At 55.4% G+C, this 24503-nt stretch overlaps 8 protein-coding genes across 8 annotated transcripts; 6 read left to right on the forward strand and 2 right to left on the reverse strand.

The window, feature by feature from the left end:
- Positions 1-3395: 3395 nt before the first annotated feature.
- Positions 3396-7232, forward strand: INS49_000159 (uncharacterized protein; the record flags this gene model as incomplete). The annotated part of the gene is made up of 5 exons (XM_043160997.1): positions 3396-3521; positions 3582-4083; positions 4900-5065; positions 5213-6782; positions 6870-7232. The coding sequence occupies 5 exons, from the start codon at positions 3396-3398 to the stop codon at positions 7230-7232; spliced, it is 2727 nt and encodes a 908-aa protein (XP_043029503.1).
- Positions 7233-8185: 953 nt separating this feature from the next.
- INS49_000160 (uncharacterized protein) lies at positions 8186-8504 on the forward strand (the record flags this gene model as incomplete). Its single annotated transcript, XM_043160998.1, has 2 exons — positions 8186-8319; positions 8381-8504. 2 exons carry the CDS (start codon positions 8186-8188, stop codon positions 8502-8504), a joined length of 258 nt encoding a protein of 85 aa, XP_043029504.1.
- A 1174-nt stretch (positions 8505-9678) lies between these two features.
- Positions 9679-10441, forward strand: INS49_000161 (uncharacterized protein; the record flags this gene model as incomplete). The annotated part of the gene is made up of 2 exons (XM_043160999.1): positions 9679-9934; positions 10065-10441. 2 exons carry the CDS (start codon positions 9679-9681, stop codon positions 10439-10441), a joined length of 633 nt encoding a protein of 210 aa, XP_043029505.1.
- Positions 10442-10715: 274 nt separating this feature from the next.
- Positions 10716-11840, reverse strand: INS49_000162 (uncharacterized protein; the record flags this gene model as incomplete). Its single annotated transcript, XM_043161000.1, has 7 exons — positions 10716-10759; positions 10820-11072; positions 11127-11187; positions 11274-11527; positions 11586-11614; positions 11681-11690; positions 11748-11840. 7 exons carry the CDS (start codon positions 11838-11840, stop codon positions 10716-10718), a joined length of 744 nt encoding a protein of 247 aa, XP_043029506.1.
- Positions 11841-15531: 3691 nt separating this feature from the next.
- On the reverse strand, positions 15532-16775 carry INS49_000163 (uncharacterized protein; the record flags this gene model as incomplete). The annotated part of the gene is made up of 3 exons (XM_043161001.1): positions 15532-15625; positions 15679-16676; positions 16773-16775. The coding sequence occupies 3 exons, from the start codon at positions 16773-16775 to the stop codon at positions 15532-15534; spliced, it is 1095 nt and encodes a 364-aa protein (XP_043029507.1).
- Positions 16776-18500: 1725 nt separating this feature from the next.
- Positions 18501-19460, forward strand: INS49_000164 (uncharacterized protein; the record flags this gene model as incomplete). Its single annotated transcript, XM_043161002.1, has 1 exon — positions 18501-19460. One exon carries the CDS (start codon positions 18501-18503, stop codon positions 19458-19460), a length of 960 nt encoding a protein of 319 aa, XP_043029508.1.
- An 855-nt stretch (positions 19461-20315) lies between these two features.
- Positions 20316-21467, forward strand: INS49_000165 (uncharacterized protein; the record flags this gene model as incomplete). Its single annotated transcript, XM_043161003.1, has 4 exons — positions 20316-20804; positions 20848-21183; positions 21262-21354; positions 21429-21467. 4 exons carry the CDS (start codon positions 20316-20318, stop codon positions 21465-21467), a joined length of 957 nt encoding a protein of 318 aa, XP_043029509.1.
- Positions 21468-22364: 897 nt separating this feature from the next.
- On the forward strand, positions 22365-23942 carry INS49_000166 (uncharacterized protein; the record flags this gene model as incomplete). Its single annotated transcript, XM_043161004.1, has 1 exon — positions 22365-23942. One exon carries the CDS (start codon positions 22365-22367, stop codon positions 23940-23942), a length of 1578 nt encoding a protein of 525 aa, XP_043029510.1.
- Between the last annotated feature and the right edge of the window lie 561 nt (positions 23943-24503).

Consider the following 24503-nt stretch of genomic DNA (forward strand, 5'->3'; position numbering starts at 1 on the left):
ATTGGACGGGCCTGACCATGCCGCCGTTGCGTGCTCGATTGACAGGGGGGGCTCGAGCGCAGATCAGAATCGGAGAAAGCAGTAGTGACGAGCCTGAAACCCCAATGCCCGCGGAAGTGTGCACCGAATCTTGGACAATTTTCCTGTCATCAAGATTGCGAGCCTCGCCGGTGGATGAGCTAGTCTTGCTTGCTGCACACCATTTCCGACATTTGTGTGACGAGTGTTGACGTCCCGGCCACGTGGGAAGGTTTTTCAGAGGTCGGTCACAACATTGCCGCTTGCTCTTGTCATCTGTCGGAGACTTTGCACAAATCCAGCACGAGCCGCAGTCTTATTACGCTAGGCTCGTCCCTCTTGGCTCTCGGGGTAGCTTGATCTCTGTCAAACCTTTCCTCCGTCACCTTCACCTCCCTGGCAGCCTCGCCATCTCAACCTTGAATGCCGCCTTCAACACCATGTTAATGATGAAGCAATGAAGCAAACGATAGTTGATTGTTGTGTTGAGGAGAGAAGTCTCCCGCTATCGAACGCTCAGAAGGAGCCTATTTGTAGGCTAGCGTTAGCGCATTGGCATACGACCCTCGTACCTTCCAACAGTTAACCTTGGTTCTAGGTGGAATTTGGGTCCTTCTGAGCCAGTGACGTTCATCGATTTTTTATGCGAGCTCCACGAGGTCATGTTCATGATTGATTCTCTCGATCATGCCAGCGATGGTTTCCTTTTGTGCAATGGCCGACAGTAATGAATCGTTGGCACATAGCCCACGACGCGATAAGCAGCGGCTAGTTGCCTATGGAATGAGGCACGCGAGGTACAAAACAGACTCATAGGCGAGCAACGGCGATGAAGCGCTCCCGGGAGGACCCTTGCCCGTGCTGGGGTTTTCGTTTTCCGTTTGCTTGTCCTTGCAGAGCTTCCCATTGACCGGCTGAGATATTTGAGCCCTCGATAGCGCATGTCTGGGCTGAGATGTCATTATTGGCATTGCTTGATGGGAACAGGCCTGAGGAGAATTCCTTTGGTGCCCCGAGCTACTCGTTTTGTGCTGAGGCTATCTTACCAGCAGGCTTTCTTCGATCATGATAACCCTGGTGGAGCAAAGGTGGTTCTCAAAACTCATGGGCTCTAGGTTTCGTGGCTTAATCCCTCTTTTCACGATTTTCCTCTCTAGATCATTTGGACCATCCCAGGAGCATCACAGGCCTGGCATTGAGTCGCATGACTGAAAATCCATGAGGGCACACAATTTGCACGTGCCTTCCCCAATGAGAACGGATATTCACACAGAAAAAAATGGATGGTACACAGATACATACCACGCCTAGTACACTCACACCCAACACATCCAACGTACCCATACCCAACACACCCACACCCAATTCACACAACCGCTACAATTCACATACTATTCCCAATTATCATGCGAAAGCCTGAAATACGATGAAACAAGATACGAAGCCACCAGATCAGCAGAGCGCTGGGACTAATCCAGAACAGGCAGGTTTCATGGTGTAGACGGTAGTATTAGAGCACTGCTCATTGTGGCACTGACGACAGCGTTAATATTCCGAGAAGAGGGCAAAGACACGGGTCCAGCAAACACAAGTTCAGCTGATTTGATGCGGCTGTGAACTTGTGAATGTGTAGACCTCATGATTTGCCTAATATACTAAATTAAATGCAAAGGAAAGCTAGGTTTGTCACCCCAGAGCTGCTCTGCTAACCTCTGTAGGTATGATGGCGGACTGAGGTGGCCAGCACCATCCAGACTTGTGGTCAAATTCAATCTTGTCAAAGAGGAAGCACAAGCCATCCAAAGGTTGGTGGTCGAAGCAGATGCAGATCTTTCACTCAGGGGATGTATGGACAAGGTCGGCATAAAGGAATCAGTAGGGTAGGAGGACAAGCTAAAGAGGCTGAGTGGTTGATGATAACTGAAGCAAGAAGAGGTCTTTTCGTCTGTTGGTCTCAGCAGAGGATGATTTTGGTCTGTGCCTCAGAGTGAAGTCCACAAAATTGAGAGTCAGATGTTTCAATGATGGCAGGGGAGCAGACAATGTCTTGGCATAGACATACTCAGATGCAGGAGATGGGTGTGGCTGTCAAACAAAGTGTACACGGCAGAAACCACATTGTCCTGTCTGGGCCCGAGACGAGGGCCCGTTTGCTGGTACGGTGTGTTCGGCAACTCCCGAAACCCGGGTACCTTGTTGAAGGTTTCTCGCCCCCCGGGGACGAACAGTGGGGAACATGATCAGGACAGGTTCAAAGAAACAGGGGTCTCGGCCCTCTCTCTCCAGCGCGTTGTGGAGGGTCGCAGGCTGGGAGGAACTCCAAAGAGCTTGGTGCTGTCGCTGGCCTGTGCGGGGATGTTTTCGACTACATGCAGCTCGCGCCTCTACATCAAGGGACAAACCACCACCGCATGGACAAGTCCCCAGGCCAGCTCACCGCACCAAGCATCTTTGTCTGATTGACACAAGCGACAACAGGGCCCGCACCCTTCTTGCGACCCGACGGCCACCCATCTCCGACCAGTATTTAAGCTACTCCTCGACAAGAAAGCTGTCTCTATATAAGTACCTGCCCCGACGCGGTGCCTCGACTTCGGACCCTTGTCTCCCGCATCCCAAGCGCGTTCACCGCTGACAGCGACGACAACAACCACGGTGACCAGAACACCCAACCCGACTAGCATATCATTTTCTGTGGCTCTGGTGTCCCAATTGAATTCGCTCCATCTTCTTTTGGCCCTTGTCCCGCCAGTTCCTCACCGTTTGGAACTATATCGGTTGGGCCGAGTCCCTGGAACGGAAACAGCCTCGAGCTTCAATACCAGATCACCCACGTCACGGTCGACCGCGAGCCTCCCCGAGCACTACGCAACGATCGGATCACCCTCGCGAAGGAATTGAGTCGCTGGCGGCCTCTTTGGCTACCAGTCACTGCGGCCCTTGGCGCAAGCCGCCAGGCGAGACTCCGTGGCGTGATACCTCCACTGCCGGCAAGACAAAAACCGCTGATTGGGGTGAAGGATACTCACCAAGATACCCGTATTGCCGCTGCGGTGGCCTTCGCTTCCTGCTGAAGCTACGACGGTCTGCACTCTGAGGCCACAGCACATGCTGGTCCGACCGGGAGCGCGTTTAAAACCACGGATGGACGAGACGGGCATACAGAGCAGCCACATAGAGATTCTTGCTGGGCAACTGGGAGGACCAAAGGATACAGCCCTGGACCATTCCCTGGGTCAGGGCCGTCCCTGTCAACTAGGGACTGTGGGAGACAGGCCACCAGGCCGTGGCGGTGTCTGCCCCGGCGGCGCTCCAAGCCCTGATCTTCTCTAACCAGTGTCGGGCTTGCCGTTGCAAAGACTCTGTACTAGCCCAAAATGCCCACGATCCACGTCCAGGCTGGATCAGCAGCCCACCTCCAGGAAATTGCCGACTCGCTGTGGAAGGCAAAGAAAGTTGTGGTCGTAACAGGGGCCGGTATCAGCACCAATTCCGGAATTCCTGTGAGTGTTTTCGCTTGCACACATGCACCCTTCGCATGCGCTCCGCTGACGGTATTGCAGGATTTTCGCTCAGAAAATGGCTTGTATTCCATGATTCAAAGCCAATTCGATGCTGCTGCCAGATTAGATGGATCCAAGAACCGCGCAAATGGGGTTTCATCAGACGACAGTGGTGACGAGCTGCGTCCCAAGAAGCGCAGAAAGACATCATTAGTCGGTGATACCATCGAGGTCGGTGTTCCAAACTTGGACAGGGAACCGACAGTTGAAGGCGACAGCATCAAGGTCTTGAGTCCAGACGACAGTCAGATCTCAGACGCGAGCGAAGGCGGAAATCCTGGGGACCCAGCACACAAAGATGATGCGAGGCCAAGCGAAGGGACCGATCCCGAACATGAGCGGAGAGACCCAGGAGAGGAAGAGGTTGACCTGCTCACCGAGAAATCAGTGCTGGCAAGGGAATCTACCCCCCTCGAACGGGATGCACAAGAGAACTCTCAGCACGAGTCCAACGGTCGAGGCCTATGCAGCAAAGATGCGGACAATAACAGGGAAGATAAGAGTGACCCTCACGAGGATTTACGAGTCCAAGCCCAACCTGTTCCAACAGCTGCATCCTCGAGACGGTCGTCGCGGCGCAGCTCTCCGGCACTCGAGACACGATCCTCGCACCAGCAGCAACGAGATCCAGCATGCTATGGGCGCAATGCACCAAAATCCCCGAAATGCTCTTCAGATCCACGTAATGCCTCATCGTCTGGATCTTCGACTCCCAAGCAAACATCCTCTGACTCTGGGGCCCAAACAAACACATATAGCTCTCCCCTGTCTTCACCTCCGCCAATCCTTTCCGATCCTTATGAGGAAGCATTCCATCAATCACCCACATCCAGCAGCAGGTGTACTTCACCAGAGTCTTCGTCTGAGGCAGAGGATTCGCCGCCCTCCTCACGACCCTTCAATTACTCTCAGACCTTCAAGCGCGCAAGCCTTTCAACTATGAAGGGGCGTGATCTTTTCGACGCCTCCATATGGTCAGACCCCGTCAAAACCTCTGTCTTCTATACCTTCGCCACCAACCTTCGCCAGAAATCCAGAGAGGCTTATCCCACCGGATCTCATCACTTTATCAGTCATCTTCGAGACTCTGGCAGGATGGTTCGATGTTACACTCAAAATATCGACCTTCTAGAGGATAAAGTGGGTTTGTCCACTCGCCTGCTGCTCGGGCCAGGTAGCAGGTCGCGATTCTCTGTAAAAGCTTCACGAGCAGCGGCTGCCGCTGCATTGGCGACGGCGACGGCGGCAGCTGCTGCAGCAACAGCGACCACAGCTGCTCCGATCGCCTCCCTCCCATCTGATGGCGCTGACCGCCCAGAGCCGGTTGCTGAGACCTTGCCAACCGACGGGCGCCACGAAGAGGAGGAGAAGGACGGCGCAAACGACACGGCGCAGCCCATTGCCACAGACGGAGCAAAAGATCAATGCCGACAAGGAGGCACCCAGACGGCTCCCTCCTCGCCCGAACCAGACCGAGGGGTAGAGTGCGTCTATCTCCACGGCTCGCTGCGTTCACTTCGCTGCTTCCAGTGCAGAGGCGTAATCGACTGGGACGAAGGCGATCGAGAGTTGCAGACCATGTCAGGTCATCAGCCACCCTGTCCTCGCTGTGAGGATGCGACTACCGCCAGACAAGAAAAGGGCAAACGTGCGCTTGGCGTTGGAAAGCTGCGACCGGACATTGTCCTTTATGGCGAAGAACATCCCGAGTCGCAGCGGATATCTGATATCATTCAGCATGACCTGTCCCTTGCGCCAGATTTGCTGATTATCATGGGCACTAGTCTCAAAGTTCATGGCCTCAAGACCGTCGTCAAGGAGTTTGCAAAAGCAATACATAACAAGAAGGACGGCAAAGTTATTTTCGTAAACTACACGAAGCCTGCTGACAGCGTTTGGGCGGACACAATTGATTTCTGGGTAGAAATGGACTGTGACGCTTGGGTACACGACCTGAAAGAAAAGAAGCCTATCATTTGGTCGCCACCCGGTACCATTGACGAGGAATCTCGAAGCACAAAGAGAAGACGCCGAACCAACGTCGACTCAGAAAAGGCAGTGGCCAAGAGAGATAGTCAGGGCGAAGGTGCTGACGAAACACCTGTGAGCGAACTCAAGACCATGGCAAAAAAGGCCGAGAAGAAATGTTCACAGGCGGCAACGAAACCCTGTCCTGTTCCCAAGCCTGCACCCAAGCGGCCAGTTTCTGAGCGAGAGCACAAGGATAACGGGGCGTATTGGACAACCAGAATTATGGCAAATCTGGCCTTGATCAGTGGTCGTGAGGTGAAGAAGTACTCAACGCTGTCGACGACACCTGCATCAGCGAGGAAACCTCTGGGGGCTGGGCAAGCTGTTTCGAAACCTGCAGAACCGGTCGCGCCGAAACAAGCACTGAGGAAGGGCCGAGGCCCACGCCTTAAGAATGCGAGGACCAGGAAGCCGGTTCCAGCAGTCGCCACGTCTGAGGGTGATGCTGTTGGTTCAAATGCTGTCCAGGATCTAGCCAGTCGTCAAACCGGCCACGCAGAGGATCAGAAGCCCGGCGCTGGTTCATTATGTGCAGAACGCCCCGATCACCAGAAACGGGTCACATCTAGTGGCGAGCCTCCTGCTTCTGTTGTCACGATGGAGCCAAAGGCGGACCCAGATGTGAAAGTTGCAGACAAAGTGTCTTCTCAAGGCTCAGGAGATGACACGAGTCCTACAGCACAAGTCGGCCAAGAGGCCTCAGTGGTGGACTCGCGTGGCAGTCCTGATAGCATGGTTGAAAGCAACTCTATCCTTGCGGCGGTCAAGTCACATCACAGGATCAGAAAGCCCAAAGCCATTTTCGAGCCGAAGCCCATGTCTTTCTCAAAATCAGGGCGCGGCACGCCAGCCTCGTCAGCGGGCAACGCGAAATCCAGGGCGAAGCCAGCGTCACAGGCGAGGAAAGGCAGAGGCTCGGGCAAGGTCGTCAAGACTGAACCTGCTACGGCCACTCGGGTAGAGAAGAGTGCTATCCTCCCGCCCCCGATACCTGTTCGTCGTCCGGTCTCGCAGTCCAACACGGGCAAGCCTACCGAATCAAGGCGACACGGTACTCCTGATGAAGCCTATAGACTGGCACCTCTCCACCCAGAGAATCTCGAGAGCTACAAGTATCAAGGCCAACACAGTGATCGACCATACCCTCTGGCCAAGCCACTCGAACCAATTGTTGTTGTGGAAGGCCCGCCCTCAGATATGTCGCCAACATCGCCTCAACATTGGCAAAACCGTGCCTTCCTTTACAGAGATCCACAGTCAAAGAATTTCGAAGGCCCTTGCCGAGGTCTTGACTTTGTCGGTATGACCCCGGCAGCGCAGCCAGATGGCCAGGCGGCAATGACGGGTACACCCTCGGCCCCTCCGCCACCGTCCCAGCTAGCCACCCAGCTGGCTATGATAACGGCGCCTCCGTCATACAGCTCGTCCGCGTTTGCCAGCGCGCCGGTTATGTTGCCCCAAAACCCAAGGACTGTGGACTCCCAGCTGCCGCCCCACGCTCAATCAGTCCACGACAGCCCGAGCCGGCAGCTCCACCAGGAAGAGGCCCTCGAGGCCGCCGCGGCTCTGAGCCAATTGAGAAGCCCGCCCATCTTCGACGAGAGGCGCTTCAGGATCTGAATGGCGGCATCGGAAAATAAGTACAAAAGTATGAGACCTTACAAATGATTTAGAACTGTCGTCCTTTTCAAACGAAGACGTATATGATGCATGGTCATAGCGGGGAGTAGGAGTTGGACCGGCATTCAATTGGTTCATGGGGCCTTCAGGATAGAATCATACCAAGGAAATCCATAGTGTCCAAGCATTCTTACAATGAAGAGATTCAAATATAAATTCGACTGCTGTCAATTAGTAGTAACTGGATTTCGAGGTTCCACCGAGTTACGGCACAAGTTGCAAAGTATAGAGGGGATTGTTCATCCCTGTGTGCACCACTTGAGAAATCAGAAGGGTGTGGATGGATGCTGGAAGGGACGTTGAGCCCCAAACCTTAATTTATGCAGCTCTACTCGAATTCTCTCGTGGCACAATGGCGTGCAGCAAGGGCCGGCCCGACGGGTCACATTCCAATCAAAAAACAGTCGTGATTTTTCCAGACTTGCTGCAGCTCGTCACTGAATATGGGTTGTTGAGAATTTACATAGCATATCTGTTTTAGCCTAACTAAATCTGTTATCCAACGAAAAAAAAAAAATGTTGTTTTCAATGCAAGTCTGAGTGAGGTTATCTCTGGGGGATGCTCTGCCCTTTTCGTGATTCCACAAAGCAGCAAGCTCTTCATTCAGCGACTGGGTGAGTACGCCGACCAGTCCACGGCGTGCGATTTTGGAGAATGGATACACTGATAAGAGAGACCGCCGTCCCTCTAGCCACAGAGATAATAATGGCTTGCCATAGGTATACCTTCGACGTCCTCGGTGAGCTCTATTATGGCGAGATGTTTGGATTCATGAAGGACAGGGAGGACCACAATAACTGGATTTGGGCTCTCGACAAGATGATCCCCTTTGTCTGTTTTGCGGGAGTAACGTGAGCGATTCGACGGGCGCGTCTCACCCGAGAGACAAGACATGGCACACCAGATCTTCCAGATTTACAAGGAGAAGGGAGAAAAGGTCGACTTCGGATGGGCCGATGTCCAGCAGGAGTCTTTCGGGGCTCTCTTTGCCGGCAGCGACACAACTGCCATCTCCTTCCGCTCACTGTTCTACCACCTGATGCACACACCGGCTGCCTACGAAAAGCTGCAGGCTGAGATTGCTCAGCCCGCTCATCGTCCGCAGCTTCGGGCTCGAGTTCTGGGACGCCGGCAGGACGCGGTGGCACACCAGGAACACCTTCTTTGCGCGCCAGGAGGGGATCATTACTCGGCTTACGCGGAGGAATTAATGATGCGCCACGCCACGCCATTCCTTGAGACCAAAGTATGCCTGTGTTTGACGTCCTTTAGACTATTTGCGTAATTAGATTTCACATCTTTGTACAACATCTTAGAGATTTAAACTTTAGAATAGATTAGATACTTAGAAAATAGATTTTTATTAGAAATATCAGTGTCCAGTGTGCCTATGGCAATGTCTGTAGCCACAGCCTTGAAAGCGCCCCCCCCCCCCCCAACTCCGGAGCTCGCTCCCGCCCAAGCTCCCGAGCGGCGCCACAGCACGCCGGGGACGGCCAGCAGACCAAGGCGGTGTCCTTCTCGTTTGGAGCAGACATCATTTCGACGCTGCCGTTCACAACCCTCACCCCCCTCCTCTTTTGGTCTTTTTCATGGGCACCTTCACCTTTCTTGCCCCCAATATCTCACTGGGACCATGGATTCGTCACCTCTGCAAACGGCCCGAACCTCTAGTAGACCCGAACCGCTAGGAGCTGCGTGATTCCCGATGAAGGAAGAGAAGGAAAAGAAAATTATATGCAGTCCCATCCAGTATTTAGAAAGGCCAATCAGCATTGCCGAATGCAGTTTACCAACATGGGCAAAAGAAACTGAAAGTGTGGCAAAATTGAGGGCTTGGCACTTGATTATATCCAAGGTTGGTCACCTAAGAATTCTCCATAAGTTTAGCAGTCAAGGGTCTTTGATTGTGTCCTGGCTTGTCAAGGGTAAGGTTTATGAGGCTGGGCGAACCACCATATATCCACCCGCATTGAACGGTGGGAGACCTCAGCTCTATGGATCTATTGCTTCAAGTTATTTGACTATATTCAATGACAGCTGCCCGTATGTCCAATTCAAAGCATATTCCTCGCTTCATTGAAACCTTGACACCTGGAACTCGACGCCTTACTCGAGTGAGAACCACGGTCAATTGCGTGAGGGTAGTTGAAAGCACATGGTAAAAAAAAAAACATGTGTAGAATCCCCGGTATCGGACCTTCTCCGACGTCGAATCGCACAAGAAGAGTTTCCGTAGTTTTCTCGTCGAAACCAATTGATTGTTTCCTACCAATTACCGGACGTTGTTGTGCGCTCGGATTCCAAACACTCTCAAATCAGGGTCTAACTTCAATTATCGAAGATTACCACCCATCGTGTGCACTGTCATCACAAACGGAACAGATGGCGGAATCACAAGTCACGCTCTCGGCCTTCTACGGTATCTCTTCGCCGTGGGCCTACCTAGGTGCAGAACGCATGGTAGCCATCGCAAAGAAGCATGGCGTGAAGCTCATCCATCGCCCAATTCGTGTCATTCAGGCAAATGGAGGAATTCCGCTTAGAACTCGACCTGACAGCCGGCAACAATACCATGAAGCCGAGCTCGATCGCTGGAGGAAATACCTTGACATCCCTCTGAATCTCAAACCAAAGTTTTGTAGGTACACTCCGGCAGCTCGTTTCACCTTGGTCGGTGTGCATGGTTTCTGCCCATGCTGTTGGGGTGACACTGCTTAATCATTTTGCCACGCGGCCAGTCACCAGTCACTAACATCAATCATCGATAGATCCTTGCCGCACTATCGAAACCTCAGCGCAAGCCATCATAGCGCTTCAAAAGGCCGGTTATGATGTCTCGGGATTTTCTTTCGCGGTTCAGCGCGCTCTCTGGGCGGAAGACCGCGACATTGCGGACTTGGCCACGCTCAAGGAAATTGCAGCGGCCACCCTAGGTCCAGAAGCCGCCGAGCTGGTTCTTGAGCCCCAGAAACCAGACATAGTGGCGGAGTGGGAAACCAACCTTGCCGAAGCTGAGAGAAGGGGGATCTTTGGTACGCCTACTTATGTAGTCGACGATGAGCTCTTCTGGGGACAGGACCGGTTGGGCTTTGTTGATCGAGCACTAGTCTCTGCTAAAGCTAGGCGGCAGGTTGAGGAGAAGTGATTCGGGAGAATCGGACTCCGCTTGAGCCTATTCTCGCGAGGACTTGTGGCATCCAACGGGTCAATCTACGAGCCGCACAAGTTTGCTCTAACTTTGAGCAAGGCATTCAACTCCTGGGTAATGACATACTCCCCGGAGACGAGCGAAAGGGGCCTGTTTCAAATTGACTAGATATTGAGCTCCAAGGCCGAGCACATTGGACTCGAATATGCAGATTTACTACAGAATAATGTGCAGAGCCGAAAATATCCCCAAGCATCAACTAGGAGACCGTCTAACAAGTGAAAATAGCTGGACCAGGGACCGTGTATGTTGTCGCTGCGAGATGTTAGCCAGAACATTTCCAGAGCAGTCTGGTGTCTGCCTGCTTGTACTCACCCTTGTAAGAGTCGTATGTGATGCCCGCATCACTGCCCTTGTAGGCACCGGGGAAGGCAACGAGGTTGCTCGGGGTGGTCGAGCCGCCGCCGGTGACCTTGAGCTGATGGCATCCAGGGTAGAATTGCGCACCGGGATAAGCATATGCCGAGTGCAAGGCGATGATCTCGTGGCGCACGAGGTAGTAGCCTGCCTTAAGGCAGGAGGGGATGGTGTACTTGACTCCGGCATTGCCAGCAACCATCAGGGAAGACTACAAGCTAGTCAGCATGGCCGTCTCCTGATTTAATCAAAATTGGATGCTTACATCGGCCCACGTGTTTGAGGTTCCAGTGCGGCCTCCCTGAGCAATCTTGAACCAGACGGCGCTGTGGAGATTTGACATGTTATTAGTCGACATGGGAACTCTCAACAGTAAGGTCTGCAGTGGAGATGCAAATCCAAAGCCGCCTACCTTGTGCCGGGTTGATAACTCTGGCACCCAGCATCGGGGCAGCGTGCCATGTACGTGACCACGGGTCCTACGTGCGAGTCTGGCCATAGCGTCCAGTAGAGCGTGGACGTCGAGCCCGCAGCGGCCGTCGCGTGGAGCGGAGCAGGCTGGCTTCCGACGATGCCGCCATCTGTGTACCCGCCGCACTGGAGATCAGCGTAAGTGACATCGGTCACAGGGCCGTTGCCTTGAATAGCACGCGAGATCCTTTGAGGCTGGACGAGATGAATATCGGTAAGTAGTAAACATAGATGATTGAGGGCAGATACTAACCGATGGTGAAGAGTATGGATCAGTGTAGGCTTGTCGCTCACGTCAATATCAGACATTCAAACAGTCACGGGAAAGTCTTGCTTGAGCCGACTCACGTTGGTAAAACTAGTAGAAATGTCAGTAACTCTGTCCCAAGCCGCACCGCAGGGCTTGTGCCCATACCTGATAGTAGGTTCCCCCGATAGTTCCATTATCGACGTATCCATGAGCAGCCACCGAAGCGGCAAAGCTCAAAAGAAATGCGATGGCCTTCATGATGCGATAGTCGGTCTCTGAATTGCTGAACCAGGATTTGCGATGGAGTAACGATTTGCGCAGATCACCAGGCGATAAATCTGATAGCAGCGAACATCTACAAGTATTTAAGTATTGGCATCGCCATCCTTGCAAAGCCAGCATCCATGACCGAATCGTATCATTGCTTCTGAGTGGCCGCCTGCCCTGGTGTTGCCATTGCGGACGCCATGTTCCGTAGGGACGAACATGGCTCTTGGCGCGAGACGGGCGGGCCGTCGAAGGCCTGGGAGCGTTGTCCACCTGGACGGTCGAGCCTCGCGAGATGGGGCGCGGAGGGTCCGTTATATATTGTTTAAGACTAGGCGCCGTGCGCCGCCACAGATGTTCCGCCAATTATGCGGCGCAGGGAGGACTTGTCCCACAAACACCTCCACCAATTGTTGCCAAGATCAATTGGTAAGGCTGCTTACCACCAGTATCTCAACGACCATTTCTCTGAGCCTCTGTATCTTTCATCCCTTCTCGTAATCATGTTGCGTGATACTGCACTGCATGACTGAGATACCTGAGATTATCACAGGACCTCTTACACGGGTAGGCGGCATCCTGTCACAGCACACAGGAGGTTATCCCAGAGGAGGTCATCTCATGGGAGCTTACCATACAGGAGATTATCCTACAGGAGGTGATCTTATAGGAGATAATTCCACAGTAGGTCACCCCAGAGGAGGTTATCTGATAATCCTACAAGAGGTTATCTCACAGAAGATTATGAAAGGTGTCCCTCAGGTGGGAGTTACGATTCCTTACTTCATTCACAAGTCGCTGTGATACCAGAAATTTGTGAGACGGTTTACTGATCCTGTCTCATACCCGCTGTCAGGATGTTGTGAAGTTCTCCGTTGTTTGCAAGAGCCAAACCGCAGCTCATGTAAGCTACTTAGGTATCTAGATGCTCAGGTGGTTGAATGGGTTTGGGTCGAGATATGCGAAAGGATCATTGAAACCAAGCCAAGAGGCAGTCAGCCACAAACCCACCCCCGTCTCCCCCTCCCCCCAAAGGCACATGGGAATTTTCCTTGCACGTATGTTGGCCCATCAATGGGTCTCACAGCTGGTCAACAGAGCTGCGACTTGTGCTGTTCCCAGAGTTCCTTGACACCACCGCCGGGCGCCTCTCTATGCGCCTTCCACATTCGATTGATACTCATAGCTTGCCCATTTCGGGTCTTGAGGCGAGCGACAAGCACCCAGCCCGTGATAAGTCCTAACCGTGACCGTCCAGCCGCGCTCCGTATCTGCCCACCCGATGTTGACTTCCCAGTCGGTCTCACAATTCTGACACCATCCCGAATCCTGGTGTTTGGTAGTTCCTATTACGTCCTTAGGAAGTCCTTTGCCTCGGAACCCACCGACATCTGTGTGAGTGCATATTTCGATGCTATCTGCGTGTGCATTGCAAAAGCGCTGCAGGGCGCCTGCATTGGCTTCTTTGTGAGAAATTGTGTGTATGCAGGACAGGAATAGTTCTCCGTGGATCACATTGGCTGCCCATACTTCATTCTCGCAGATTCCTTCAGCCCAATGAGACTGATACTTGTGAGTGCTTGCCAAGTACGAAGCTGGAATACAGTGCCGCGGCCCGAGTAGTTGGTGATTCGTCACCATACGCGCGATGCAGTAGTCAAGCATGAACATGCCGACGCTGAAAAAAGGTACCCTCTGTAGGTTCGTGGTAGACTTGTAGAAGTGGGTGCAACACCAAATCGGCTCATTGGGAGGGGGGACCTGGGCAGGCCGGAGTTTCTGATCTACGAAGCAGTAGGTAAACTCTGCAGTGTCCCTTTCCAGGCGGCAGAGTAGCATATCCGTGGCATCTTCGTCGAGTCGCGTCCCAAATATCCGATAATTGTGAGCCATTTCGTGCATATGCTTGCACGTCAATGCAAGACAAAGGGCGTCCTCAACGGGGAGGAGTTCGGAGATGAGGAGGACCAGTTCAGTTGGGAACGTTGTTAAGCTTGGCGGTCCAGTTTGTTGTGATTCTCGAGAATCCAACATTTCCTTGGCCTCTGATGCTGGACCAACGGTCGGGGAGTCACATCTGGACGAGAAGAGCATCAAGGATTGGTTCTGCTTGCTCTGAGACCCAGGCATGATAACCAACTCCACACCATTCTATCACCAGCAGAGAATGCCTCGAGAATCGAAGCCACGTGCCCGCCACGCAATCCAAGTTGTCGGCCTGGATGAAATATATGGCGAGACTTGCTCCAGAATCCGTGAAGTCTTGTTGAACTTGTTGAAAATGAGGGGGTTCGTTGGTATAGGTATAGTAGGGGAATTTGGAAATGAAAGTGTTCTTTATGAAATCATTGATTTGTTGAATGGCACTGCTATGGCTTGGACTGAAGTTCATTAGTGTGGCCGTGCACAGCCGCCAGTCGATTAGAGGGCAGTCGTTCCGTGGGCAGCCCAGAACTGCACACCTAGAATGGAGTCAAAGGGCAACTAAGTACCTAGTGCATCGACTAGGGCTGTAAGGTGCAATGAGGAGCTCCCAATGGCATGGCGTGACTTGTATCAAACTGGAGTACGGTAGTCAAGGACTTGGTAGGTATGGAGCCCATACTACCTTCATAAAGTTGATGCGGTTGGGCCGTTCCCTATTGTTTCCAAGCCCACCTTGATATTCCTTGTCCTGGCGGTCTGCTGATTCATTCTGTCTTGATTGGGTGTGATGTGGTACGGTGCTATGCGCGATGCCTGTTGGGAAAGATCTATTACCTTGGGGGGGGGGGGGGAGGTTGCCGAGTGTTGTCTGTTCTGTGGCCCTCGCTGAAAAGCCAGTGTCTGTTCGCACCCAGCAAAAGCTGTCGTCTGATCGCAGAATGTTGTGGTGCTGGGAAGGGACGATCGGTTTAGAACAGAGTGTTAGAGAGTCAACTTTTTAGCAACTGGAAGGGAGAGTTCTCTTTCTGGACACATCAATACAACGGGCTGAGCCCACAACCGTCATCAGCCTATCCTCAACGTCCATTTAAACTGTGGGATGAGCTCATTCAACACACGCACGACGATCACTATGTCGACACGTACATAGTGGCTGTGATGTTGGGTTATTCCGGTGACAGGACCGAGGGGAAGAACCACCTGCAGCCGTTTCGGGCTGTAGGTAGTGGCGAGGGAACGAATGCGGATAGGCGGTCGCGCCCTCATGTAAGGCTTCAAACCCACAACCCTTCTCCCTCCCTTCTCCTAGAAGATGGAGCAGAGCAGCGCAGAGCAGAAGGGATATGGGTGACCTGTAAGAAGGCTTGACGCCACGCGAAAGGTTTAGGGTAAGGCGGCTAGGAACCGGGTTCTAGCTCTCGTCCCTTCCTCTGGCACAGCAGTGCCAAAGGTGAGCGGATTCCAGGACAATAGTTGAACCCATTCACATCGCACCTCCATTTCCGGAATTTTCTGTCTCCCTATATGTAAGCGAATGCCTGTCAAGCACCGTGCATAGGTCATGGCTTGTCAGATATGCTTAGCGGCGAGCGATCGCCGGTCACTTTGGCCATGGTCTAGCCAGTCAATTACAGTACAAGCACCGGTAGAGCAAAACCTTGTTGTGGACTCCAAAGCTAGTCTTCTAGTAATAATGGGAAGCAGTCGTCTTGAAGATGAGAATGGGAGAAGAGCATTAAGTGACGGGTGATGCCGGCTATGGAGCTCCGGCACCAGGTCCGCTTCCAGCGCCGGGGCCACCCCCGGGTGCACCGCCGCTGCCGCCGCCACCTCCCATCAAATTCCGTGCCCTGAGATGATGTTAGTTGATGTGTTGTATCTGGAGGAGGGTGGTCGAGCTTACATCTCCGCAATGTTAGGATCATTCATCAGAGCTGACATGTCGGGCATGCCCCCACCTCCGCCGCCGCCGCCGCCGCCGCCGAACGAGTTGGCCATTTCACGCAGCCTAGGGTTGCTCATGAGGTTTTGCATGAGATCCGGGTTGCTCATGAGGTTCTGAGCCATGGAAGCGAACATGGGGTTGTTCATGATGGACCCGAGATCCGGCATGCCGCCGCCACCGCCTCCTTGCCCTCCACCACCACCAAACATGCTCGCCAGGTCATTCAGGTTGGGAGCGCCGCCGGCGGGACCACCGGCACCTCTTGATGCGACCTCGGCGTCGTCGGACTCTTCCTCGACCCGCTTCTTGGCGGTCTCGAAGCCCTTCTTCATGGCGTCACTGCCACCATTACCCTCGTGCTCAATACCCTTCTGGTATGCCTCCATGGAGCCCTTGGCGTCACCCAGGGCAAACCGGGCGAGGCCCAGGCGACTCCATGCCTTGGTGTATTTTGGGTCTATCGTAACGGCGGCCTCGGCGTCAGCCTGGGCGCTCTCGTGATCCTTCGCGGCACTGTATGCAGCGGCACGGTTCGACAGGAAGATGGCGTTGCCGGGGTGCAGGCTCAGGGCCTGGGTGTACAGGTCGATGGCCTTGGGGTAGTCCTTCTGGGCCATGGCAGCGTTGCCCTTGGACTTGAGCGCCTCGGCCTCCTTCTTGGCATCTTCGCTGACTGGTCCTGCTTGCGACGGTGCGGCAGATGAGGAAGTGTCGGCGGCAGGCTTGGAAGAGTTCTTCAACTTCTCGTAGACGCCATATATTTTCAGGAGGTTCTGGTCGCCGATGGCTTCCGACACGGCGGCCTTGTTGGAGGGATCGACCTTGAAGGACTCGGCGATGCAGTTGACAGCAACATCGATGGATTCTTGCTCATCTGCTGGGAGTGTGCCATCGGTGACAGAGGAGGACAGGAAGTCGCAGATAGCCAGCGCAAGGCGCTGCTTGGATGTAGTTGCCTGTGAACAGAGATCAGCGGGACAATTCATTCTTGCTCGAGTTGCGGGTTCTCAGGAATCAGCATAGCATAGCGCATAGCAGAGCAAAGTACATACCATAGCACGGTGAATCTCTCGCACAGGCAGAAAGGGTTTGGTTGGGTATCTGTAGGGGAGGATAAAGATTGGTGAAATTCAGAAGGGTGGGGGGACTGTGAAGCTCCAGGATGTGGCTCGCCTAATAAACAAAGATGAAATCGAGGGGATGTTCTAGAAGAGGAGCAGACTGTGGGGCCTGGGCCTGCCGGGTTCACTACGCACCTACAGAAGTGCCTGAGTATGAGGGGATCTGGCTAAGCAGCTCTAACAGATCAGCACTACCTAGGTACAAACATACTGCCATTTGGGCATCAACCCAAACACTCAGGGTTGGGGCTGTTCCACATGGCCCCTCCCCCTCACCCCTGGCCTCCACACATAACCCTGGGCGTTTCTGATGTCACCTCAAACAATCACCACTCACTTGTTTCCGCCCCAATGGTACAGCTCCTTCCGCCCACCCCCTTTCAACTTGACTACTTGATCTCTCCTCGGTTGTGATTCCGTGTCCTTATTGCTCTTCTCGCGACGATGAAAGAATAGGAGCGACCAAAGCTGGCCACTGCACAAGTCGAAACACCATATCTCAGACAGCGCCGGAATTGCCGAATCAACAACCTCCTCGGTCGGGCTGACTGCCCAGGCAGCGGCCACCTCCTGGCTAACGTCTTCCTTCTGCTTTCGAAGGATAGACCTCAGCAAGTACAAACACGAAACGCCAACCTATTCGAAAGCTTGACAGGGCGAGGCTCCTCCTCCCACCCGCAGGGCCGGTGCGATTCTTTCAGCCATGGCGCCCGAGCCCAACGAGCCAGTCGCCGACCTCAGTTCTCCCCCCGACCAGCCCAGCATGTCCTCCGCCGACGAGACCGATGCTGCTCCCGCAGCGGCCCCAACGACTCCTCAGCTTCAGCGGACCCAGACTGACCCCAGCCTTCGGAGCTGCTTCATCTGTTTGCAAACGCCTGCCGAGACACCGAAGGCCGCCTGGGTTAACGCATGTCCGTGTTCTCTCGAGGCGCATGAGGACTGCATGCTTCGATGGATTTCGGAGCACGAGCGCGAGAGCACCAAAACGTTACGATGTCCCGCTTGCAAGGGAAAGATACAGACCACCGAGCCCAAGGACAGCTTCGTTGGCCTCCGGGACCGGTTGCACAAGATGTACAGTCGCATCACCCCTGCGATATTATTAGGCGTCGTCACAGGCTGCAGCAGTAGGTGCCTCCCGCCCCCACCCCGTTTCTGTCGGATCTGTGTGGCCGACCAGGCGATCTCTCTTGAAGATGGTTTGCAGTGGCTTGGGTTTATAACCGGCGTTTCTACGCTTTTGTACACTGTCTATGGACGACGCGTCCATTGTCAAGCAGCAGAAGTTGCTAACTGCGTGTTTTGCCCCAAGTAGTGGCGTCCTCGAGCTATTATGGAATGTTATCCATGTGCGTCTTTGCGGGCCCCGGGCCGGCGATGGGATGGCTGGGCCTCGGACGCGCCCTGGCAGATCGGAGGATAAATCCAGGCGTACCTTGGTACAGGTGGAAAGCTGGATGGGAATTCTGCTTCAGGTTCTGGATGCTGAACTTCATCGCGCCCGCGTTGATGATTCAAAAAGCCCTGCCGTCGCAGTTAGTAGACATGCTGACTTTGCCGGCTTCCATCCTGGTGAGTTGACAGCTATCGGCCATTGAACTCGCTCGAGCCTAACAAGCGTAATAGTACGGCGCTTCGCTGGTCCTTCGCGACGAGATGCCTACATGGCCCCCGTCGCCAGCCTGGGTCATGACGATGATGCCATGGGTCAGCTTCTCGTACAACCGGATCTACTACGATATCCTTGGAGGTTATGAGCGGCGCCTTAACAAGGCCCTCCGAGGTCGTGGTCTTCCCAACGAGCAGCTTCCTGCCGCAGAAAATGCTGACGGCGGCCAACAAGCCAACGCCGCAGCAGAGAACCCCGCCCCAGCTGAGGAAGATGATGAGGGCTACTTTGCGCAGGCGATGAGGGTTGGAAACGCTGTGCTTAACCTGATGGGTGACGAGAACAACCAAGAAGAGGTTGTGGCCGAGATCGAGCTCCACATAGGCCCCGACGAAGATGAGGCTGCCGCAATACAGGAGCTTCAGGATGAGCTGAACGATCAGGGTATCGTTGTGGTCGAGGAGGGGCGCGGTGATGATGCTGGCGCAGAAGCAGCTGAGCAGCCACAGGAGCAAAACGAGAGCGAAGGAGGGGACCAGGATGCCGCCGAACCACCACCGCCTATCAGAATCGAGCCTCAGGGCAATGGCGAGCAGAATCCTCCGCCCAACGGTAACAACAATAACAACAACAACAACAACCAAGCACAGGAAGAGGTGATCCGGGAGCGGAATGGTGGTCCTTCGACAACCCTTACTGACCTCGTCAATGGCGTCGTCACCGCCATCACCTTCCCGCTCGTGTGCTGGGGTGCAGGCGAGATCCTGCGCCACGCTTTGCCCGATAACTGGATCACGCGGACCCAACCCCGCGCTGCCACGGGCCTGCTTCAGGAGCAATGGGGACGTAGCTTGGTCGGCGGGATGGTCTTCATCGTCGCGAGGGACGCGGTGAATTTGTACACTAAGCACAGGAGGGTCGAAGTGAGAAAGCATCGGAGAGTGAGGAACGTCCCGCGGCGGAAGTCGAAGCCAACGCAAACGCAACAGGCAGATGAGACTACATAGCGTGTGTCAAGGGTGCGCAAGTGGCTCCGAGAGAGGTCGGAGATGTTCATACCCCCTTTTTAGCTGAGAACAATCTACCATACTCCGGCACGGAGCTGGCAAAGGTGTGCAGGGTTGGCTGTCAACCTGTGAGAGACTGAAGCAAAAGACCCCCCCAGCTTTCTAATCACGTACGAGGGCGGCTCGCTTCGCTTGTTTTGCCCAAATGGCAGCAGAGATTCTCGATCCCAAGCGACGGCGATACATCAGCCGAACAGCTCCTGGATACTTCATTGGTCACACACAACCCCTTACGAAGTGACTTATACATAGGTGTGCTTGTCCACGTAACCACCCCCCCCCCAGGACGCTAGCCACCAACATCTTCCAAATTCAGCACAACGGGGTTCGAAACCGCGAAGTTTCGAAGTCAGCTGCATATAGGGTTGCAGAGGTCCGGCGCCGCGAGAGATTGGAATTCGGGCCATCATGACTTGTCCCCTGGGCACAAGCCAGCCCCGCCGAATCAAAGCGCGGTCTTCCCCATCTTCTCCACGCCCCGGTTCCCCAACTCGCCTGAGGAATGACTTCATGTCCTTCCCGCCTTGCCAGGCGCGGGACGGGTATTCTAGCCCTTTTACTCCAGCCTGGGAAAGTTTCCGCCCATTTTTGCCTCGAGCTGGAGCTTGGGTGTGCGTTCTTCCGATGTGCGCTGGCTATGAATATAAGGGGTGTCGGCGAAGGGTCCCAGTAGGTATGCACAAGGCATATAGCCCAGACCTAGTTTCCTTCCTATGACACCAGAAAGCATCACATTTGTGGCCTACCTGTGAACATCATCATCTCATCACTTTCCTACCCTCCAGCCAAGTCATCATGCCTCACGCAGAATCACCTCCACCTTCCCTCAACGGGGTCAGCCTCCACGTGAACGATGGCCCCTTCTTGCCCTCAGAGGTTGCACAGATGCGAGTGTCTCGCGCAGACGAGCCTCTCGACGTCCTGCGGCAGCGTTACCAGGAGGACGGCCATGTCTTCGTGAAGGGCCTTCTGCCCCGCGAAGACGTCCTGAAGGCCCGCGAGGCCTACTTCGCCAGCCTGGCACACACGGGCGTCCTCAAGCCCGGCACCGCACACGTCGAGGGCATCTTCGACGGCGCCAAGCCGGCGACTGACTACCCGGGCATCGGCGCGGGCCAGGACGCTCTCGAGAGGTCCCCCGTGGCGGCCCAGTTCGTGGACGGGGCGCTGGCGCAGCACACGGCGCGGTGGTACTGGAACGAGGAGGGGAAGGGGTTCACGCAGCACCCGGCGCTGAGGGAGTTTGTGGAGCGGTTCACGGGCTGGGGCGACAAGACGCTTCCCGTGAAGAGGACGCTGCTGCGCAACAACACCCCCCGGCAACAAGGCCATCGGCGTGCACTACGACCAGAGCTTCCTGCGGTACGGCGAGCCGACGGCGCTGACGGCGTGGGTGCCGATGGGGGACATCAGCCTCGAGGGCGGCGGGCTGATCTATCTCGAGGACGGGGTGAGGCTGGGCGAGGAGATCGAGAACGACTTCTCGAGGAAGGCCAAGGAGGCCGGCATGAGCGACGAGGAGATGCGGAATGCCTTCAACTCCAACATGATGAGCACCGGGTTCCTCTGCGACGGGCCGCTGGAGTTTGGGCGAAAGTACGGTCGGAGGTGGCTTGCTACTGCGTATGAGGCCGGCGACGTGGTCTTCCACAAGTCACATGCTGTGAGATAAAACCTCCTTTTGCCTCTGTGGGCACCTTCACGTTACCCTCTGCTGACTTTAGATGTCCTTGGTTATTAGATCCATGCTTCCACGATAAACAATGATCCTGAAGGGAGGATCAGAGTCGGGACTGATCTGCGGTTTGTGGACTCGTCCAGGCCGTGGGACAAGGTAAGTTGGACACCACCTTGCAGACGCTGTTGTGTCGCTTTCCTCGTTTATGAATGCTGACTCCCGTGACATAGCGCTGGGACAAGCATTATGAAATGGGCGACGGGGTGTGATGGTATCAACAGTCTCGGCATTTCTGCAGCGGCCCCTGAGATGTGTGCAACGGTGTCACAAGAAGGATTTCTCATGTACATGTCCGTTCATGTCTGGCTTTGGTAACCCCGACAGTCGTAGTTTGAACAATCCAGCCGGACTCCTTTGCGCAGGCGAGAATATTTGCGATGCCCTCGTGGAACATGATTGCCACCAGGATGAGAGCTCTACCAAGTACGACATGAATTGTTCCGGCCGGGGAAGTCCGGACCGAATCGTCAGTCTACAAAGTCGTTAGTATGGGTCGCGTGAGGTGCCCCAGACCCGCGGTGGATCGCCTTTTTTTTAGTGGCATGGGCGTGGAGAGAAGCGAGGTCTAGAGAGCAGCACACGAGAATTTATCAATGTGGTTGTTGTGTGTCTGCGGCACCAATGAATGCAGCTGAAGCACCGTCCCCAAACATTTGGTCATTGAGGACGGCCAAGAGGGGTTGATGTGGGCAAGTAGGGATTCCTTGCGTTGAACCAGAAGAAGCTTGAGTGGATCGCGGGGCAATTGTGGGATGGATGGGGAAGCGAAGTGGGCTGCGGGACCACAGCAGCTCCAAAGCTCCAAGCAGCTCCCGCACCCAGGCGGCCCTGCCAGGGCTTGCCCAGGTGCGGCTCAATCCTCGGCGCAAATGTGGGAGATCACCAGGCTAACAGATCATGAAATCACCTCACCTGGTCTCACATGTCCTTCTTCCTGCTTCTCCTCCTCCTCCAGTAAATATATCTCATAGCCTCCTGCTCCTTGCTGAAGTGTCCCGTGCTGGAGACACCCACTTGCCATCCACACCCTCCCACACGTCTCCCCCACCATCGTCACACTGCGCACACTGCGGGGCATTTTCCCCCCTCCAAGTTACACCTTCACAATGGCCGGCCCAGTGCCCTTCGCAAAGTCGTTGGACCAGATCTACCCAGAAAATGCCCTCCCTTCTCAGGGCAAGCGGTGGAATAACCTCCTGAACCAATTCCAGTCCACCTATGGCCAGCCTGCCGAGTTTGTCGCCCGCTCCCCGGGCCGTGTCAACATCATCGGCGAGCACATCGACTACTCACTCTACTCGGTGCTGCCCATGGCCATCACCGCCGACTGCCTGATCGCCGTCTCCACCAAGCTCGATGCCGCCTCTGTAAAGCAGGGGACCTACAAGATCAAGATCGCAAACGTGCAGAGCCAGAAGTTCCCCAGTCACGAGTTTGACATCCCCTTTGATGCCATCGAGATCGACGCCACGGTCCACGAGTGGACCAACTACTTCAAGTCCGGGCTGAAGGGCGCCCTGGAGCTGCTCAGGAAGAAGCACGGCGCCGCCTACAAGCCCGTCTCCATGCAGATCCTCATGGACGGCACCGTGCCCGCGGGCGGCGGCCTGAGCTCCAGCGCCGCCTTCACGAGCACGTCCGCGCTGGCCGTCATGGTCGCCAACGGCGAGAAGACGGTCGACAAGACCGCGCTCACGGAGCTGGCCATCGTGTCGGAGCGCGAGGTCGGCGTCAACTCGGGCGGCATGGACCAGTCGGCGTCGGTCTTCTCCGAGCGCGGCTCGGCCCTCTACGTCTCCTTCTCGCCCAGCCTCACCGCGCGGCCGGTCCACTTCCCCAGGACGAACCCGGAGCTGTGCTTCCTGATCGCGCAGTCCTTCGTCGCCGCCGACAAGCACGTCACGGGGCCGATCCACTACAACCTGCGCGTGGTCGAGTGCAGCCTGGCGGCCGCCTACCTGAGCGCGGTGCTGAACCCCGAGGGGACCCACCTGCCCGCCGACGCGGCGCCGCTGGGCGTCTCGCTCAGGGGCTTCCACGACGCCTACTACGCGGCCCACCCGGACAAGGCGGGCAAGCCCGTCAAGGACCAGCTGCGCGAGCTGGTCTCGCTGACGGAGACGACCCTGTCGCAGGCCGAGGGCTACACGCGCGAGGAGGTCGCGGCGAGGCTGGGCGTCAGCGTGGACCAGCTCGACGCGCGCTTCACGTCCAAGTTCCCCGTGCGCGCCGACAGGTTCAAGCTGCGCCAGCGCGCGCTGCACGTGTTCCGCGAGGCCCTGCGCGTGCTCGACTTCATGTCGCTGCTCGAGGACCCGGCCAACCACCCGGACAACGGCGGCGGCGCGGACACGACCGCCTACAACCAGGAGCTGGGCGCCCTGATGAACGCCACGCAGGACAGCTGCCGCGACGACTACGAGTGCAGCTGCCCCGAGATCGACGACATCTGCAGCATCGCGCGGAGGGCGGGCAGCTACGGCAGCCGCCTGACCGGCGCCGGGTGGGGCGGGTGCAGCGTCCACCTCGTCCCGGCGGACAAGGTCGAGGCCGTGAGGGAGGCGTGGGAGAGGGAGTACTACAGCAAGAGGGAGCTAACACCAGAGCAGAGGGAGGGGGCTGTCGTCGAGAGCCGGCCGGGAAGCGGCAGCGCGGTCTACGTCGTGGCCGACGGCTCGTTGTAGTGTGGTAGCTTGGGTGCAGAAGGCGGTGGAAGGAAAAGAAGCCTCGTCATGTATATAATTACCCAATGTAAGGCTAGCCCTAGCCGGTCAACACCCTGTTGAATTAAGAGCACCGCACCGTGAGCGAGAGGACCCTTCAGATGACGATTTTCTCCTGGGGGCCCCAGGTGAGACCTGGCCCAGACATTAGAGAGAAAACTAACCAGCCGCACCTATATTCGTGCCGTCATATGTGCGTTCATCCGAAGCGCAGAAGACGACGGGGTGAGGCAAGAGGAGCCAGGGGGGAACGGGAACTAACTGTGCCGTCGGGACCCTTTCAACAAAGATCTGGGTTCATGCCGAAACAGCCCCAGCGCAATCTTCGAACGAACCTCACACCAGCCCGGTTCCCGGCTACGACAGGGCCGTTGAGGCTACCGGTGTCGCCTCGGTTGGGGCGAGCGAACCCGCGTCTCTCCCTCAGGAATTATCAGACGGTTGCCCCGACATCAGACGAGGAGAGGAAGGGGGAGAGAGGCCCGGTGGGGATCCTTTGGGAACGCCCCCACAGGGTCGCAC

Source organism: Diaporthe citri, assembly GCF_014595645.1.
Source record: "Diaporthe citri strain NFHF-8-4 chromosome Unknown scaffold_1, whole genome shotgun sequence".
Lineage (NCBI taxonomy): Eukaryota > Fungi > Ascomycota > Sordariomycetes > Diaporthales > Diaporthaceae > Diaporthe > Diaporthe citri.